Raw genomic sequence first — 16,529 nt, 5'->3', positions numbered from 1 at the left:
CAATGACACACACACACACACACCACCTTCCTGTACTCTCTCAATGACACACACACACACACACACACGCCACCTTCCTGTACTCTCAATGACACACACACACACACACACACACACACACACACACACCAACTTCCTGTACTCTCTCAATGACACACACACCAACTTCCTGTACTCTCTCAATGACACACACACACACCACCTTCCTGTACTCTCAATGACACACACACACCACCTTCCTGTTCTCTCTCAATGACACACACACACACACGTGGGCACGTGAGCATATGCGTACGTGAGCGTGTGCGTATCTGTGTGTGTGTGTGTGTTTGCATTTGAGTGCATGTCTGTGTTTGTGGCCATATCAGTGTGAGAAAGACAGAGATAGGGAAAGCTACAATATACAGAGAAATTCGGGCTTCAAAAATACCACGTCAATTTAGTCAATGTTTCCAAGTGCCCTACTTTCCCTGAAATGGGCAAGAGCATAAACAGGCACTGACGAGAGTCATGAGATTAGAGGGAGGGAGGGAGAGGACGAGCGAGGGGAGAGACAGAAATTGAAATGAGCAGAGAGGTCTCATTTCTTGCTGATGGAACAGAACAGAAAACTGGGCATGAACTAAGTATGCCCTGAGAACAAACTCAATTCAGGTCCAAACTGTTGATATCTGTTTTACAGATTCAGCTGGTGAGGCTCCAGTGTCTAATGCAAGAGATGTAATGCTGAAAAAGTGAATCCCAGTTCTCACAAATGAATGACCTAGAAAGTTCATATTTATCGGCTGGGGAGGCACACGGAAGCAGAGACCCCTCATTGTGGGCCGTATGTCATCGCTGGCAGCATGTCACTTTCCTCTTGCCACAAGCCAACAGAAACTGCAAAGGGTGTCAGAAGAATAGCTCAGCCATCACTATTAACTTCCAAACAGAAATGTTAGTACACCAATAGCAAGACATCCAGTAGGCGAATAGAAAGAAAGTTCGCAACAACAGAAAAAATATGCATTGGTTTTCCCAGTGTCGATCCCAGTGTGCATTTGGTCATTGTTTTGATTGTGTTTAATGTGGTGAATGTATTGAAGCAAGCGGAGGGGGAAGGGGATGAGGGGAGACAGTGGTCAGCTGAAATCTCTTTATCGTCAGCTGACGAGTAGAGGGGGAGAGAATGAAAAGGGGGGGGGGGGGGAGACAGAGAGAGGGAACAGAGAGGGGAAAATACATGGAAAAAGAGTGGGAGAGAAAGAAAGGGCGAGAGTGTCTGTAAACCCTAAATCGAGAACCTCTGTTAGTGTTCACAAACGATTCCTAATAAGGCTGTAACTGGCCTCCAACCTCTCTCTCCTGGAATAAGCTGCCAGGAAACTTTCCCTTCTAACTCTTCTCCTCTCGGAATATTAGAACCAGAAACAAACAAAAGGTGAACTATCGAGCAGAAAGATGTACTATCGAGCAGAAAGAACATAAGCAGGCAGAAAAGCAGAGAAATGGCTAATTGAGGCTAAATATATCACACAGAGAGATTCTTAGGGACATACACAAGATATTAGATATAGCCGACCCACCATATGACCATCCTACAGTATGACCAATTAAACTCTTTAGGCCACCCCAACAAAGAAGCAGTATATTGACCAATACAAACCCAGCTTACACTACTCCGCCCTCGTGAGAGAGAGAGACTTCAACTACAAGGGTTGTCATTGTGACCCTACACTCTTAGAAACAAGAGTTCCAAAAGGGTTCTTCGGCTGTCCACATAGGAGGACCTTTTTTGGTTCCAGGTAGAATCCTTTTCGGTTCCAGGTATAACCCTTTTTGGTTCCATGGAGAACCCTCTGTAGAAAGGGTTCTACCTGTAGCCAAAAATGGTTCTTCAACGGGTTCTCCTATGGGGATAACCAAAGAACCCTTTAAGGTTCAAGATTTTTTTCCACTGGCCTTACCCCTGCTGGTGTATCTATGGTATCCCCCCCCCTTTGTGTACAGTGTATTGTCAAATACCTTACAGTGGGTCTCTCCATTAGGAGTAGTTCTTCTGACTGTGTTGTGGAAGTGTTTGATAGGTTTGTATGAATGTGTCTCTCTCTCCCCCCAGGTGAGGTTTTGTGGGTAAACGTGTGACATCATGGCTCAGGTGCTGCACATGGACCCCAGCTTCCCAGGAGGTATGGTCCTAACTCTGCTCTTTCTATTTCTTAACATCATAATACTGAATCATCTCCCACAAACTATCATGTGAGTGAATCATCTATTTCTCATGTAGGGACTGTTTCCCAGACACAGATTAAGACCATAAAGTCATTTAATTGGAGTTTCTCCCTTTGGCATGCTTTTCAGTCCAGGATTTAACTTAATCGGCCTTGGCCTGAAGTGTTTAACATCCAAAATAACTTAGATCAACCTAAAGTCTTTAAATACCTTAAACCGATCAAGGTCTGGCTATAACCGACTCCTTTATTTATCAAACTTTGTTTCTACCTAATTTGTGTAGCTACTATTAGAGTGCATACCCAAACATTCCGTATCCTCGAGAGATGATGCTATTTTCTGAAGTCTGAGTCCGAGATTAGATGGCAGATTTCCGCTTATTTTAACTCTATTTCCTGTTCCCTGCAGGGAAGCTTACCCCGTCCGCTCCCCCTTCCCTGCACGGGAAGGAGCAGGAGGCGCCCTACTCTGTGGAGACCCCCTACGGCTACCGTCTGGACCTAGACTTCCTCAAGTATGTCAACGACATTGAGAAGGGAAACACCATCAAGAAGGTCCCCGGTCAGCGCCGGCCCCGCTACGGGTCTCTCCCCCGGGGGTACGGCTACACGGGCTCCTGGTGGACCTCCACAGAGTCCCTGTGCTCCAACACCAGCCAGGACAGTCGCCAATCATCCTTCTCCTACTGCGCCCCGGGCTACCACCCACACAACTCCCACTCCCAGAGGCCCAGCTTCAGCACGGCCCGGGTGGAGAAGACCCTGCTGGACGCCCGCAGGAAGTTGGAGGAAGAGAAAGAAGGGGGCCCCAGGAGGTTCTCCAGCACACTTGGTAGCATGCACAACAGCATGGCCGGATCCACCACCTCCCTGAGCAGCGCCCACAGCTACAACCGCACCCATGGAGGAGGAACGGGCTCCTTCACCCCCATGAGCTCCGGCCTGTCCACGCCCGTGTCGCCCACCCCGGCCCACCTGCAGCATGTAAGAGAGCAGATGGCGGTGGCTCTGAGGAAGATCCGGGAACTGGAGGAGCAGGTGAAGACCATCCCCGTGCTACAGGTGAAGATCTCTGTGCTGCAGGAGGAGAAGAGGCAGCTAAGCGTCCAGCTGAAGAGCCAAAAGTTTCTGGGACACACCCTTGGCTTCGGCAGAGTGGGTCGGCCCCGAGGGGAGCTCTACATCGACATCCCAGAGGAGGAGGTGAGCTCTGGAGCTGGAGCCACCATCAGGGTTGCAGCAGGGCCTCTGTCCCCCACCACCCCCACCACCCCTGAGGGCTCCAGGCCGCAGGCAGACTCAGGCTGTGAGATTGAGGACACGGTGATCGTGGGTGGAGCGCGGCCGGCTGGGCAGAGGGAAGTGCGTACCATTGGGGTGGGACCAGAGGAGGCGAGGGGCGGCCAGCAGGTGGATGTGGGCATTGGGGTGAAGGAGCAGGACCTGGGGCTGGTGCCGGAGACAGAGGCCCTGAAGGGCCAGGTGGGCCAGCTGGAGGGCCAGCTGAAGAGTACGATGCAGGAGCTGCAGGCTGCCCAGCAGCAGGTGCAGGCAGCTAAGAGGGAGAGGCAGGCTCAGGCCCCCCAGGCAAACCACTCGGTCAGGGCCACCAGTCTGAGCTGGCAGGAGCAGCAGGGACGCAGCCTGCAAACGGTAGTCAGCTTTACCCAGCAGCCCCATCACCGGGCACAGAGGACTGTGGGAATCCAGGTGTACACGCTGGAGCAACCAGCCACTGTGGTGGGGGTGGGCACGTTGCTCCGAGCAGAGGGGTGCAGCTCCCCCTCCCTCCCTCCAGGTGGTACAGTCCTGGAGGGAACCCACAGAGGACATGCACAGGCCCTGGGCCCAGAGGGTAGGTCTGACTTCAGTGATAAGTTACAAGTGATATCAAATTAAATGAAGTAGGTTTAAATGGGGTGGCAGGTAGTCTAGTGGTTAAGAGCGTTGGGCCAGTAACCTAAAGGTCACTGGTTCAAATCCATGAGCCGACTAGATGAAAGATGATGTCGATGTGCCACTGAGCAAGGCACTTACCCCTATATGCTCCTGTAAAATTTACAAATGTTTTCTATAACAACTAGTCAAGTTAAAAATCATGTGTTTTCTTTGATTGTTGATCCCTTCCATATTTTGCCCTCTTCCTTTCCATTCCTCCAGATGCAGCTGTTGAGCTGCCCATCGCCATCTCCTCCAAACAGGTCCGAGAGGTCCTAAGAAGTGAGGTGTCCACCTCTGTGCCTGTCACTAATCCTGCCATCGCCATTGATACCATTGGTAATCAGATGGCTTTGCTGCATCTGAATGAAGGAGAGACACCCCAGCACACTGCCATAAACACCGTCCAGTCTCAAGAAGACCCATCAAAGCCAGGTAGCTATGGACCGTACGACTCCTTACCTTAACCCTTCCGCTAACTGTCCCTGACGTAACATAACATTGTGGCAACATTGGGTCTTCTCTCCAGCTGCAGCAGCCTCTCCCCAGACAGCCCTGAGGTCCATTATGAAACGTAAGGCAGAAGGAGAACCTGGCTCTCCATCCACCAAGAAGAACCTGCAGTTCACTGGAGTCAATGGAGGGTACGTGTGTTATTGATAGTGTATGACATTGTTTACGTGTAACAGTGTATTCATGTTACACTACAGAAAGCGTGAGTTGACGTGTGTGATAGATCAGTTCTGTCCTGCAGGTATGAGTCCACCTCGTCAGACGACAGTAGCAGTGAGAGTTCAGAGGAGAGTGATGCCAGTGAATATCATGAGACCACAGAGAAACTCCCAGAAGCACCAGAGTCTGCTGCGGGACGGCACCAGCAAGCAGTAGCAGTCCCAGTCTCCTCCACAAGGCTAGAGCATGTCACTCCGCTCCCAGCCACTACCGTCCAACCACCAGCCTGTCAACCTGCCTCTGAGCGGAGCACCAGCCAATCAGCAACCGTAAGCATGGGACTGCAGCATGTAGCCACCTTATCACCAGCCTTGAACACTGCCGTGCAACAATGTGCCTCTGACTCTGCTCCCACTGAGACGACCTACCCGTCTCCAGCCAATGACTGTGTCCGTCAGGGGAGTATTGTCCAATCATCGGTCCCAGACCCCATCCCTCAGGAGTGTACCTCCATAAATACTAGCACTGAACCCACTACACCTGAACAGTGCATCGTGCAATCAGCTGCTACCTGTTCTGCACCCCCCAAGCCACCCAGATGCCAACCAGAAGCCACTAACCCGGAAGTAAAGCAGGGTGTCACCCAATCAAATACCACTGATGTCACCGTTCAGCTAGATGCCATCAAATCACAAACTACTGACCTCGCCCCTCAGCATTGGGCCACCCAATCATCAGCTACTGAACAAAGCTCCCAGCAGAGGATAGTCCAATCACCAGCCTCGACACCAACACCTGGAAACGCCCCAAGTGCTGCTGGAGCAGCCAATCAAGAAACCAGGTAAACCAGCACAACCATTTAAAAACTCTAATCAGTAGATTGGTCAATCCATGAATGATCTCAAGTGCAGTATGATATTGTGTATGTGCGTGTGTGTGTTTGAATTTGCTGTGTTTTCTTTCATCTCTGTCAGACTGGAGTTCAGTGAGAGCCTGATGGCATCTCTCCATGCCCTGCAGAAAGCCCTGGGTGAACCAAATGCTTTCAGCCAGCAAGCAGCAGTATGCTATTCTCTCTGCCCACCATGCCAGTTTAGATGACTTCATCTATGACTTGTCATTTCATATAGTCACTTTCTACATGATTGCGTTCATGTAACCGACAGGGATTTGAACTCTGGTCTCCTGCACTTTACAATACTGGGTTATCCCATTAAGCTGTATCATAAACAGTGTGAGTTACTTTGACCAGTCCTGTCTGGTTGTTAGTCTGAGACCGGTCCCTGTGTTTTCCCTCCCCAGAGGACAGCCTACACCACGGTGCTCCAGGAGTGGCTTCGTGTGTCCTGTCACAAGGCAGCTGACACTGCCATGGTCAGGGCCTATATGGATACCTTCTCCTCCGTCTCCCCACAGCTGCTGAAGTTTGTGGTCAATATGGCCGACGGCAACGGCAACACGGCCCTGCACTACACCGTCTCCCACTCCAACTTCCCTGTGGTCAAGCTGCTGCTGGACACTGGTGAGTAACTGGGGGATGTGTGTGTTTACAGACAAGAGAATAGTGGTTTACTTTTATGGTGGACAAGTAAGTGTTTGGTTTGTTTGTACAGTACATGGATCAGCACTGTATGAATGTGTATATCTAACACAGACTTGTGGTCTGCCTCAGAGCCATAGATACCATTGACTGTATGTATAACCTTGATGTACTGTATGACTGTTAGTGGAATGGCCTAGGGATATAACTCTCATAATAAACGTGTCCTGGTCGCTCTCTCCCTGTCAGGCCTGTGCAACGCTGACAAGCAGAACAAGGCCGGGTACACAGCCATCATGCTGACAGCTCTGGCTGCCTTCCACTCTGACAGTGACCTTCACACTGTCCTGCAGCTGCTGCGCACAGGGGATGTGAACGCCAAAGCCAGCCAGGTACACTATGCCCCCTGCTGGACAGCAGGCCTCCCTGCACACATCCAAGCTCAGGCAGACCGATGACATCCCTCCCGAGCCCCTGACAGAATGGCTTTTTCAGCTACTTCAGTTAGATGGCTCCTTTGCATGTATGTTGCTGATAGCTCCACAGTGTATCTATGTTCTGGTTATGTTGGGCCAGGACATGTCTTTTCTTGCCTCCAATGGTTTTGTAATTTTGTGTAAGAAAAGCTGACTGTTGGTGTTAGGCCAGCTCTTATAACTACTGCCTGGAGTTTTTCCAGGTCAGAAGGTCACACGGTCAGGAGACTGGTAAAACTCGTGGCCTTCCTAACGGGTAACTGTTGTATGTTGTTAGGCGGGTCAGACGGCGTTGATGCTGGCAGTGAGTCACGGGCGAGGGGACATGGTACGGGCGCTCCTCTCCTGCGGAGCACAGGTCAACATCCGCGACGACGACGGCTCCACGGCGCTCATGTGTGCCTGCGAGCACGGCCACGTCGACATCGTGCGTCAGCTGCTGTCTGTGCCAGGCTGTGATGTCACCCTCACTGATAACGTGAGTCAACAAACCTTCTCCCAAACTTCTAGATTTTACATAGCATTTTACTAGTTGCTTTCCCACCCCGTTTTCCCTACTCTGTCTAACAGCATCTGTGAGTCACCCATGTCAATGCAGTGTCTTTGACTGTTTGTTTTCTACTCTCTCTTATTTTGCTCTCGGCGGTGCAGCTGTGTGCACCAGCTCCCAACCCTGTCTCTCATCCTTCCCTCAGCCTGACCTACTTTGTCCTGCCTTTCTCACCCTCTCTCTCTTTGGCAACCCAACCTATGGTTATCTCTCTCTCTCCACTAGGATGGCAGTTCAGCCCTGTCCATAGCCCTGGAGGCCAGTCAGAATGACATCGCTGTGCTTCTCTACGCTCACCTCAACTTCGCCAAGCCTCCTTCCCCTGTAAGTGTTGTCAAACAGAGAATTTCCGTTAACATTTCAACTTAAACCAACACACACTCATTTGTGGGTGCATCAGGTGATGATTTATAAATGTTGTTTTACCCTCAAGGTATCACCAAAGTCTCCTCTTTTGGGATCCTCTCCCCCCTCTGGTGAAACAAAGTGACCACACTGTAACATACCTTTTGGAGAATTTAGCAGCACCTCTTCAACCAGCTCCTCAACCATTCCACCACAAGTGTTGATATCTGTGTATGTGTGTGTGTGTGTGTGTGTGTGTGTGTGTGTGTGTGTGTGTGTGTGTGTGTGTGTGTGTGTGTGTGTGTGTGTGTCTGTGTGTATTTGTGTGTGTGTGTGTGTCTGTGTGTATGTGTGTGTGTGTGTGTGTGTGTGTGTGTGTGTGTGTGTGTGTGTGTGTGTGTGTCTGTGTGTGATTTGTGTGTGTGTCTGTGTGTATTTGTGTGTGTATTTGTGTGTATTTGTGTGTGTCTGTCTGTGTGTATTTGTGTGTGTGTGTGTGTCTGTGTGTATTTGTGTGTCTGTCTGTGTGTATTTGTGTGTGTGTGTGTATTTGTGTGTGTGTGTGTTTGTGTGTGTGTGTGTGTGTCTGTGTGTGTGTGTGTGTGTGTGTGTGTGTGTGTGTGTGTGTGTGTGTCTGTCTGTGTGTGTGTTGTGTGTGTGTGTGTGTGTGTGTGTGTCTGTGTGTATTTGTGTGTGTGTGTGTATTTGTGTGTGTGTGTGTATTTGTGTGTGTGTGTGTGTCTGTGTGTGTGTGTGTGTGTGTGTGTGTGTGTGTGTGTGTGTGTGTGTGTGTGTGTGTGTGTGTGTGTGTATTTGTGTGTGTCTGTGTGTATTTGTTGTGTGTGTGTGTCTGTGTGATTTGTTGTAATGTGTCTTTTTGTGTGTGTCTATTTGTGTGTGTGTGTGTCTGTGTATTTGTGTGTGTGTGTGTGTCTGTGTGTATGTGTGTGTGTGTCTTGTGTGTGTGTATTTGTGTGTGTGTCTGTTCTCTGTGTGTCTTGTCTCTGTCTGTGTCTCTCTGTCTGTTCTCTCTGTCTGTGTCTGTCTTCTCTCTGTCTTTTTCTCTTCTGTCTGTTCTCTCTGTCTGTTCTCTCTGTCTGTTCTCTCTGTCTGTTCTCTCTGTCTGTTCTCTCTGTATGTTCTCTCTGTTCTCTCTGTTCTCTCTGTCTGTTCTCTCTGTATGTTCTCTCTGTATGTTCTCTCTGTCTGTTCTCTCTGTCTGTTCTCTCTGTATGTTCTCTCTGTCTGTTCTCTCTGTATGTGCACGTCGGCATGAAACCCAGCACTTGACACGATCCTAACACATCTTTTCCTGAAACGGAAAGGAATTCATCGTGATGCTTTACTCACATGTAGTTGTTTACGCACAAGAGTCCGTTGTTTGTTGTTGTTAGTGTCGGTTGAAATCCATCTCTGGTAATATTCACATGGCAGAATAAGCTGTTCCCCTTTGTAACAGCTCAACACACAAACTCAACTCAGCAATAGTCCCACTTACATTCATTTTGTGTCTTTTATTGCCACTAGATGAGCAAGATTGTATTACTTTTCCGTAGTTCATTATTGTCGCTTATTGTTTTGTTTCCGTTGAATTTGTTACTTATTACTGTTCCAGCGATATATGTCATTCTATATATCATTGATAATCGATCAGTTGCAGTGACACAGTAGGAATATGTTGTGTCTCATCACAATCATTTAATGCATAAAGTCACCCATATCACTGTGAAATGATTCATTGACCCATATCATTCTAAAACTACAAAATCACCCATATCATTCTAAAACTACAAAATCACCCATATCATTCTAAAACTACAAAATCACCCATATCATTCTAAAACTACAAAATCACCCATATCATTCTAAAACTACAAAATCACCCATATCATTCTAAAACTACAAAATCACCCATATCATTCTAAAACTACAAAATCACCCATATCATTCTAAAACTACAAAATCACCCATATCATTCTAAAACTACAAAATCACCCATATCATTCTAAAACTACAAAATCACCCATATCATTCTAAAACTACAAAATCACCCATATCATTCTAAAACTACAAAATCACCCATTTCATTCTAAAATACACATATCTCTCTGAAGTGTCCTTTATCGATTGTATCAGTCAGCTGATTGGTGCTAAAACAATTCTGATACAGGACCAGTTTAATTCCGTACAATAGATGGAGATTTCTACACAACCTTTATTTACCCGAGAGTATTTTTGGTAGTGTCTTTTTATTCAATTCAAATGTCACATAGGTAACGGTATGGATCTCCAACACTTATAACAGATGACAACCTTTACACACAGCATTGCTACTTTAGATGTCAGACACCTAGCTGTGGTAAGGCCTACAGCACCCTTATCGGGATACTGTTGTTTTAAATGATGGTCTTACTGGCTAACTTCCAACCACATTTTAGTCGTTGTAACGGTTAACAATTTTTTTACGAATTTTTATCCAAAGATCTTCCCCTCATAACAACTATTTTGTTACACTGTATGTTGTGGTGAACCGTCTGAGTGTTAATATAATAATATGTGTTGACCAGACAGATAATTCCCAACAAAACATTTGGTAACAGCAACATTATCGTCGAGGTCAATAACATTTGTAATGTTCATGAGAAGGCAACTAGAAATGGTAGCTACTCAAACTGTCCAATAAAGGTACTACATTTCTGAAATGAAAGATTGTTTATTGTTTTGAATAAAGGTTTTATGAGTGGTTTTACTGAGGGAAGGAGTGACGTGGGGTGTTTGGGTAGTAACTAGGGTGTGTAAGGTGGTAGGCAAGGTTAAAATTCCTGTTCAGTGGGCACCCTTTTTGGATTGGTTGGTAACTAGAAAGTGACAGAATGGACTATGGAGCTAATGAAGAATTTCCATTGTAATATAGGTATACCAAAATTATAATAATATATGACATTATTCTACAGTAGTAGTGATGCATAAAATTATAATTTAAAAATGATTGAAGTCCAGAATACAGAAATACACTGAGTATACCAAACATTAAGGACACCTTCCTAATGTGGAGTTGCCTCACCCTCTGAATGGCACACATACACAGTCATGTCTCAATTGTCTCAAGGCCTGAAAATCCTTATTTAACCCGTCTCCTCCCCTTCATCTACACTGATTGAAGTGGATTTAACAGGGGATATCAAGAAGGGATCATAGACTGACCAGGTGAATCCAGCTAAAAGCTGTCATGGAAAGAGCAGGTGTTCTTAATCTTTTGTATACTCATTGGTGTCTCAATTTGGATTTGTCTTTAAGTCATCCCCCCCCCCCCCCCCCCACCTTTAATACAGGATTTCCTTCGCAATTAGATTTTATAACGTTTTATATTTGTTTTACATTCGTTTTTATACATTTCTATTTGTATTACTTGTTCACAACTATAGGTTTACCTCCTGGCACATTTTGGTTTTGTTATTTTGCCTTCTGTAATATGATCAGTTTGTATTTTTCCCCATTTGGTTTTATGGTATTTGGATGAAAATAATAAATCAGCCTTCATCGTAAATCGTCTCTGTGTGTGTTTCTAGTAACAGTCGAAACTGGACCAATCTCTCTGATTAGAATAAGGCCTTCTTGAATCTTCAATACAACGTGGATGATAATGTAATTTATAATACATTCCAAGACTATGTTATTCTGCCCTTACATAGGCTATTAGCCTAATCCGTCAAACTAATAATCATAATCACAATAATAAAAGTAGGCTATTAGCCTACTCTGCAGGGGGTATTGAACAGGACCTTGCACGCAATTAACGTTTGGCAAGGAGTTTGAATAGAGCATTTCTCGAGCCAGCTGTAGCCTAATTGTGCATGATTTGACCAACAGAGCGCGCTGTTGCATTTAGTGTATTTGTAGATTTCTTGGGCACGCCGCGCACGCTGTCATGTCTGCAGCAGACCAGCAGAGGACGCTGGTAAACTGTATTTGTGTTGGAGACTAAACTATTTTTTCCCCCAATTGCCCTCAAAAACAACAAAAACAAAACCATCAAAAGGGCAGACTTTGGCAAATAACCCAAATCCACTGCGCAATGCTTAAGGCTGCCAAAAAAAAACTTCTCAAAATCAAATCGCCTGCTGCCAATGCCATCAACATTATAAACACTTGAATCTGGTCTATTAATTACCTCATGCATTAGAAATGTTCCATTACGATTTCCAATTGTATGCCTATTGTATGTGACATAGGCCTATTGTAAACTAAAGTTGTGAGTTATTAACATGTTCGTCTTGATTTGGCTATGTCGCGAAGAATATAGATTTGGCCTCCGAAGAATCCATCATATTTTACATTTTGACACAGTTGACCCCATTGATTGATTGGTTTTGATTGATTTACTGGTCTATTGATATGTCGATTTTAAAAAGGTATGTGCAATTACGAAATGTACCTTAATTGTGATATACAAAAATGTGTTTAAATAAGTGAAACTAACGCATTGATGAAATTGAGACTGTATGGCCAATGAATGCCCCATGTATGGCCCATGGTACAAACAGGATAATAACAATCAGCATGACTTTCTTACAAAAAGGTCAAATGTTCAGAATGTGCCTGTATGTGCTATTAATAGCCAATTGACCTCAAACAAGGAAAGTGACTCTGATGTCGTAGGGCATACTATCCCGGAAATATTCTCTGAATCGAAGTACATGCATACCATCCCAGTGCCACGCTAACTGAGCGACTAGGGTGGAACCAGAACACTGTGATAAAACTGACGCATGTTTCCTTTGAGATATGCAGAGACAAAGATAGATGCCCTTTCTCAATATGCACCCCACCTCTTGTTAGAGCACCAAATCGTCCAAATATGAGCTCACTGCTAGACAAGTTTAAATTCACATTATTTCCAATTGTGTGTTCGTTTTATAGGCCTATATACAGTACCAGTCAAACGTTTTGACACACCTACTCATTCAAGGGTTTTTATTTATTTGTACAATTTTGTAGAATAATAGTGAAGACATAAACTATGAAATAACACATATGCAATCATGTAGTAACGAAAAAAGTGTTAAACAAATCAAAATATATTTTATATTTGAGATTCCTCAAAGTAGCCACCCTTGTGGCATGGTAGGTAGATATGCAGATGATAGCCCTATTTAAATGATCAAGCCCATATTCTGTCAAGAGCAGCTCAAACAAGCAAAGATAATAAACAGTCCATCATTACTTTAAGACACAAAGGTCAATCAATGTAGAAAATTTCCAGAACTTTGAAAGTTTCCTCATGTGCAGTCGCAAAAACCATCAAGTGCTGCGCATGTGTAGATCCCACTGTGAAGTATGGAGGAGGATGTGTGGGGTTGCTTTGCTGGTGACACTGTTTGTAATTCAGATGTAAAGGCACACTTAACCATCATGGCTACCACAGCATTCTGCAGCAATATACCATCCCATCTGGTTTTGGCTTAGTGGGACTATCATTTGTTTTTCAACAGGAAAATGACCCAACACACCTCCAGGCTGTGTAAGGGCTAGTTGAACAAGAAGGAAAGTGATGAGTGCTGCATCAGATGACCTGGCCTCCACCAAATGGAGATGGATTGGGATGAGTTGGACCGCAGAGGGAAGGAAAAGCAGCCTACAAGTGCTTAGTATGTATGGGAATTGCTTCAAGACTGTTGGAAAAGCATTCCAGGTGAAGCTGTATGAGTGAATGTGACAGGTAGCCTAGTGGTTAGAGTGTTGGGCCAGTAACCAAAAGGTTGCTGTATCGAATCCCCGATCTGTCGTTCTGCCCCTGAACAAGGCAGTTAACCCACTGTTCCCCGGTAGGCTGTCATTGTAAATAATCATTTGTTCTTAACTTACTTGCCTAGTTAAATAAAGGTTACAAAAATAGAAAAATGCTAAGAGTGTGCAAAGCTGTCATCAAGGCAAAGGGTGGCTATTTGAAGAATCTCAAATATAAAATATATTTTGGGATTTGTTTAACACTTTTTTTGGTTGCAACATGATTCCATATGTGTTATTTCATAGTTTTGCTGTCTTCACTATTATTCTACAATGTAGGAAAATAGTAAAAATAAAGAAAAACTCTTGAATGAGTAGGTGTGTCCAAACTTTTGACTGATACTGTATATGCAAATTCTGCCTACCTGAGGCAAATAAAAGTTCACCTGGGCAACATGATTGACTACCTTACTTTTCCTACAGACGTGTATTAGAAAACAAGGAACGTTTGGATGTAACTACTATAACATAATACTGACGAATATATAGATTATTCCGTTGATAAGAATTCGTTGCTGCATGTGATATTTGACCAAATATACCCTCTCTCGTGACCCCAGAGTCAAAGAGAGGTTTCTCAACCTCACTTAGGCCAAAGTAAAGTAGGCTTGGCTACATTTTCTAATGGCTCCTATTTTACTGCCCCCTCAAACAGAATGAAGTGAAGAGCATGGACGTGTGCTCAACAATATATTTTATTATTCATACAAAATGTCCTCTATAATAAAATATATATGTGTATTCCCTATAGAATATGTCTTTAGTTGTACTGTCTGCCTAGCGCAGAGATTACCACGGTCAGGAACTTCTGCCAGACCGCTTGGACGTCTGGCGTGAAGCCGCGCCTCATCTGGGAGGCCAGAACAACGGTGAGGCAGTCGCCCAGCAGCTGGGAGAAGGAAACGATTGAAACGTTAGTCATTTATTTGCAACAGCAGTATCCTCTTTGTCAGGAATTGTGAAAAACTGAGTTTAAATGTATTTGGCTAAGGTGTATGTAAACTTCCGACTTCAACTGTATATCGATTTTGAGAATTAATAATATATACCCATTGATTCTTAAAGAATATAACTTGTAAAGACCTCATGAGCTCAGTTCAACTGTCGTACCCCATCAGAACCCAAAATATAAGATTGTTTTACTCTTTTACTCTGTTTGTAAACCATTGACATGTAAACAGACACTGCATAGCCTCAAAACATGGTTAAAACTATCATTTTGATATCATGGATAGTCAGTCCTTGCATCCATAGCTCTGTCTACGATTTTGAGAGTGGTCACATCTCTCTATGCCCACCCTCAGCTTTTTACCAAAACAGACCATGACTACTTTGTCATTGTTTCAACTAAGGATTCTAGCTTTATCCAGATCAACATGAGATACATTTTTGTTTATTAATAACAATAAATCAGTTAGTCAAAAGAACCCTATAAAATACAAAATGCATTTATCAGAAGCACCTCCTGTCCTTGACAACTTTGACTTTAGGAAATTGTATTTTATAAATACTATCAATCCATTCATAATATATACATAGTCCTTAATTAGCCTAATTATATAATATATATTACTTTGTTATACCAAATCGTTTTTTCCATTTTGTTTATGTGGTCCTATGTCAAATAGTTTGCTCAATCTTGTTAATCAATAGCAAGTTCTAAGCGAGCCATTTGATTGATCTATAGGCTACTATTTCAACTTTGTTCCCCTTCTCTGATTTCATTTATTTACTTCTAAACTTTTACTGCTAATGTTTTGCATATAGTTTCCATTTTCTTTATGAATACCTTTTTGACATTCGATGTCTTTCAGACTTGCAAACAGCAACTTATTTAATCATATCAGGTCCTGTGCTCTACAAAACAACGAATTAAAAACCAAAGTAAAGACCAAAAAACGTAATTATGGGTGTTTTAACATTTAATTATATTTTAGAACAATACAGAGCTGAGCACAGTGCTGATCAATGCTGCAATCCGTCTGGTCTGATCCTTCTGACCACATCTTATCGGTACTTCTCAGACAGAGCCCGGCCCACCGCTGCCAGGAACTTGTCCATGGCCACATGAGCTTCGGGGTTGAAATCATTGGGGAACAAGATAGCCAGCACCACCAAGATGTTGTGGGACAGGATCTACAGGACGAAAGGAATGAACATTAGTACTCTACATGTTTTAATAGGATATTTTATTTAATAATCTACGTTGTCCATTTTACTGTAAAGAGTACCCGATATACTTTAAATTCATTTTAACTATACATTTTCATTTGGTGTCAACGGTAAACAAATGATTATAAATAATGCTGTGACTGTCCTGACCTTGAAGTTGGCGGGATCGACACGCAGCTTGAAGGCATGCAGCTCGCTGAGGGCGAGGAGACCTGCGCTGATGTCGTCGATGCTGGCCACCGCTAGACTGATGCCTCCCATGATGGTCCCACCGTGCTTCCTGACTGGGGCAGAACCGGGGCTCAGGTCCTTCCAGTGGGAGAAGTAGGTCTTGGTTTGGGGGTACACAACCAGCGTCCTGCACCGGAAGAAAAAAACATGTCAAGAAAGATGGAACACTAACACAAAAACAGTCTACATTTTTCTTCAAAAACAGCTATAAGATTAGCAGCACGACAGCCATTACCTAGACAGAGCATCGCAGCCGATGTCTTCAGCTTTGCCGGCCACCTTGGCCCAGAAGGCCTTGACCATTTTCTTGTCCTTAGCGGTGAGACTCATGGTTGTAGTTAAAGACGATGCTGGAGTAGAAGTTCAGTGATGAGCTCTAACAAACGAAGACTTTTTATATTAGCCGCGAGCCCCACCCAATGCAGACCCACCTCCAAGATAAACAAGATTACAACATGCCTTTTGTTAATGTTCAATAGGCACAATCCCTCACAAGTTATTACATTTCTTTGCTTATTTTACTGGACAAAAACACAAGTTGGTACAATCCTCCATACAAGACTTACAAAGACATTGTTAGCACCTTTTGAGCAGCACACAATATCAAA

General features: G+C 44.4%; 2 protein-coding genes across 4 annotated transcripts in view; one reads left to right on the top strand and one right to left on the bottom strand.

Moving 5' to 3' along the window:
* Window positions 1-13,914, top strand: part of LOC115103504 (KN motif and ankyrin repeat domain-containing protein 2-like) — a 34,999-nt gene extending 21,085 nt beyond the window's left edge. For 2 of the 3 annotated variants that reach the window (XM_065010127.1, XM_065010128.1), the window contains 11 exons: window positions 2,099-2,168; window positions 2,620-4,065; window positions 4,371-4,583; window positions 4,678-4,792; window positions 4,903-5,661; window positions 5,795-5,882; window positions 6,123-6,342; window positions 6,610-6,752; window positions 7,114-7,314; window positions 7,612-7,710; window positions 7,820-8,137. In XM_065010127.1, the coding sequence (XP_064866199.1) occupies window positions 2,129-2,168; window positions 2,620-4,065; window positions 4,371-4,583; window positions 4,678-4,792; window positions 4,903-5,661; window positions 5,795-5,882; window positions 6,123-6,342; window positions 6,610-6,752; window positions 7,114-7,314; window positions 7,612-7,710; window positions 7,820-7,876 (3,381 nt within the window). In that variant the 5' untranslated portion in view covers window positions 2,099-2,128 and the 3' untranslated portion in view covers window positions 7,877-8,137. Of the gene's footprint in view, window positions 1-2,098; window positions 2,169-2,619; window positions 4,066-4,370; window positions 4,584-4,677; window positions 4,793-4,902; window positions 5,662-5,794; window positions 5,883-6,122; window positions 6,343-6,609; window positions 6,753-7,113; window positions 7,315-7,611; window positions 7,711-7,819; window positions 8,138-13,223 lie in introns of those variants that run through there. The other variant, XM_065010129.1, reaches the window with a different exon arrangement.
* Window positions 13,915-15,432: 1,518 nt separating this feature from the next.
* Window positions 15,433-16,272, bottom strand: LOC115126921 (hemoglobin embryonic subunit alpha-like). The gene is made up of 3 exons (XM_029656554.2): window positions 16,157-16,272; window positions 15,841-16,048; window positions 15,433-15,654 (listed from the first exon to the last, which is right to left on the bottom strand). The coding sequence occupies exons 1-3, from the start codon at window positions 16,249-16,251 to the stop codon at window positions 15,526-15,528; spliced, it is 432 nt and encodes a 143-aa protein (XP_029512414.1). The 5' UTR covers window positions 16,252-16,272; the 3' UTR covers window positions 15,433-15,525.
* Between the last annotated feature and the right edge of the window lie 257 nt (window positions 16,273-16,529).

Source organism: Oncorhynchus nerka, linkage group LG26, assembly GCF_034236695.1.
Source record: "Oncorhynchus nerka isolate Pitt River linkage group LG26, Oner_Uvic_2.0, whole genome shotgun sequence".
NCBI lineage: Eukaryota > Metazoa > Chordata > Actinopteri > Salmoniformes > Salmonidae > Oncorhynchus > Oncorhynchus nerka.
Note: the sequence above shows the minus strand (reverse complement) of the source record. Positions and strands in the feature narration are given on the sequence as shown.

Coding starts and splice junctions, on each gene's coding strand:
- LOC115126921 (XM_029656554.2), bottom strand. CDS start 16,251: ATGAGTCTCACCGCTAAGGACAAGAAAATGGTCAAGGCCTTCTGGGCC. Junction 16,049..16,156: donor GGCTGCGATGCTCTGTCTAG/GTAATGGCTGTC, acceptor CTTCCGGTGCAG/GACGCTGGTTGTGTACCCCC. Junction 15,655..15,840: donor TCGATCCCGCCAACTTCAAG/GTCAGGACAGTC, acceptor TTCGTCCTGTAG/ATCCTGTCCCACAACATCTT.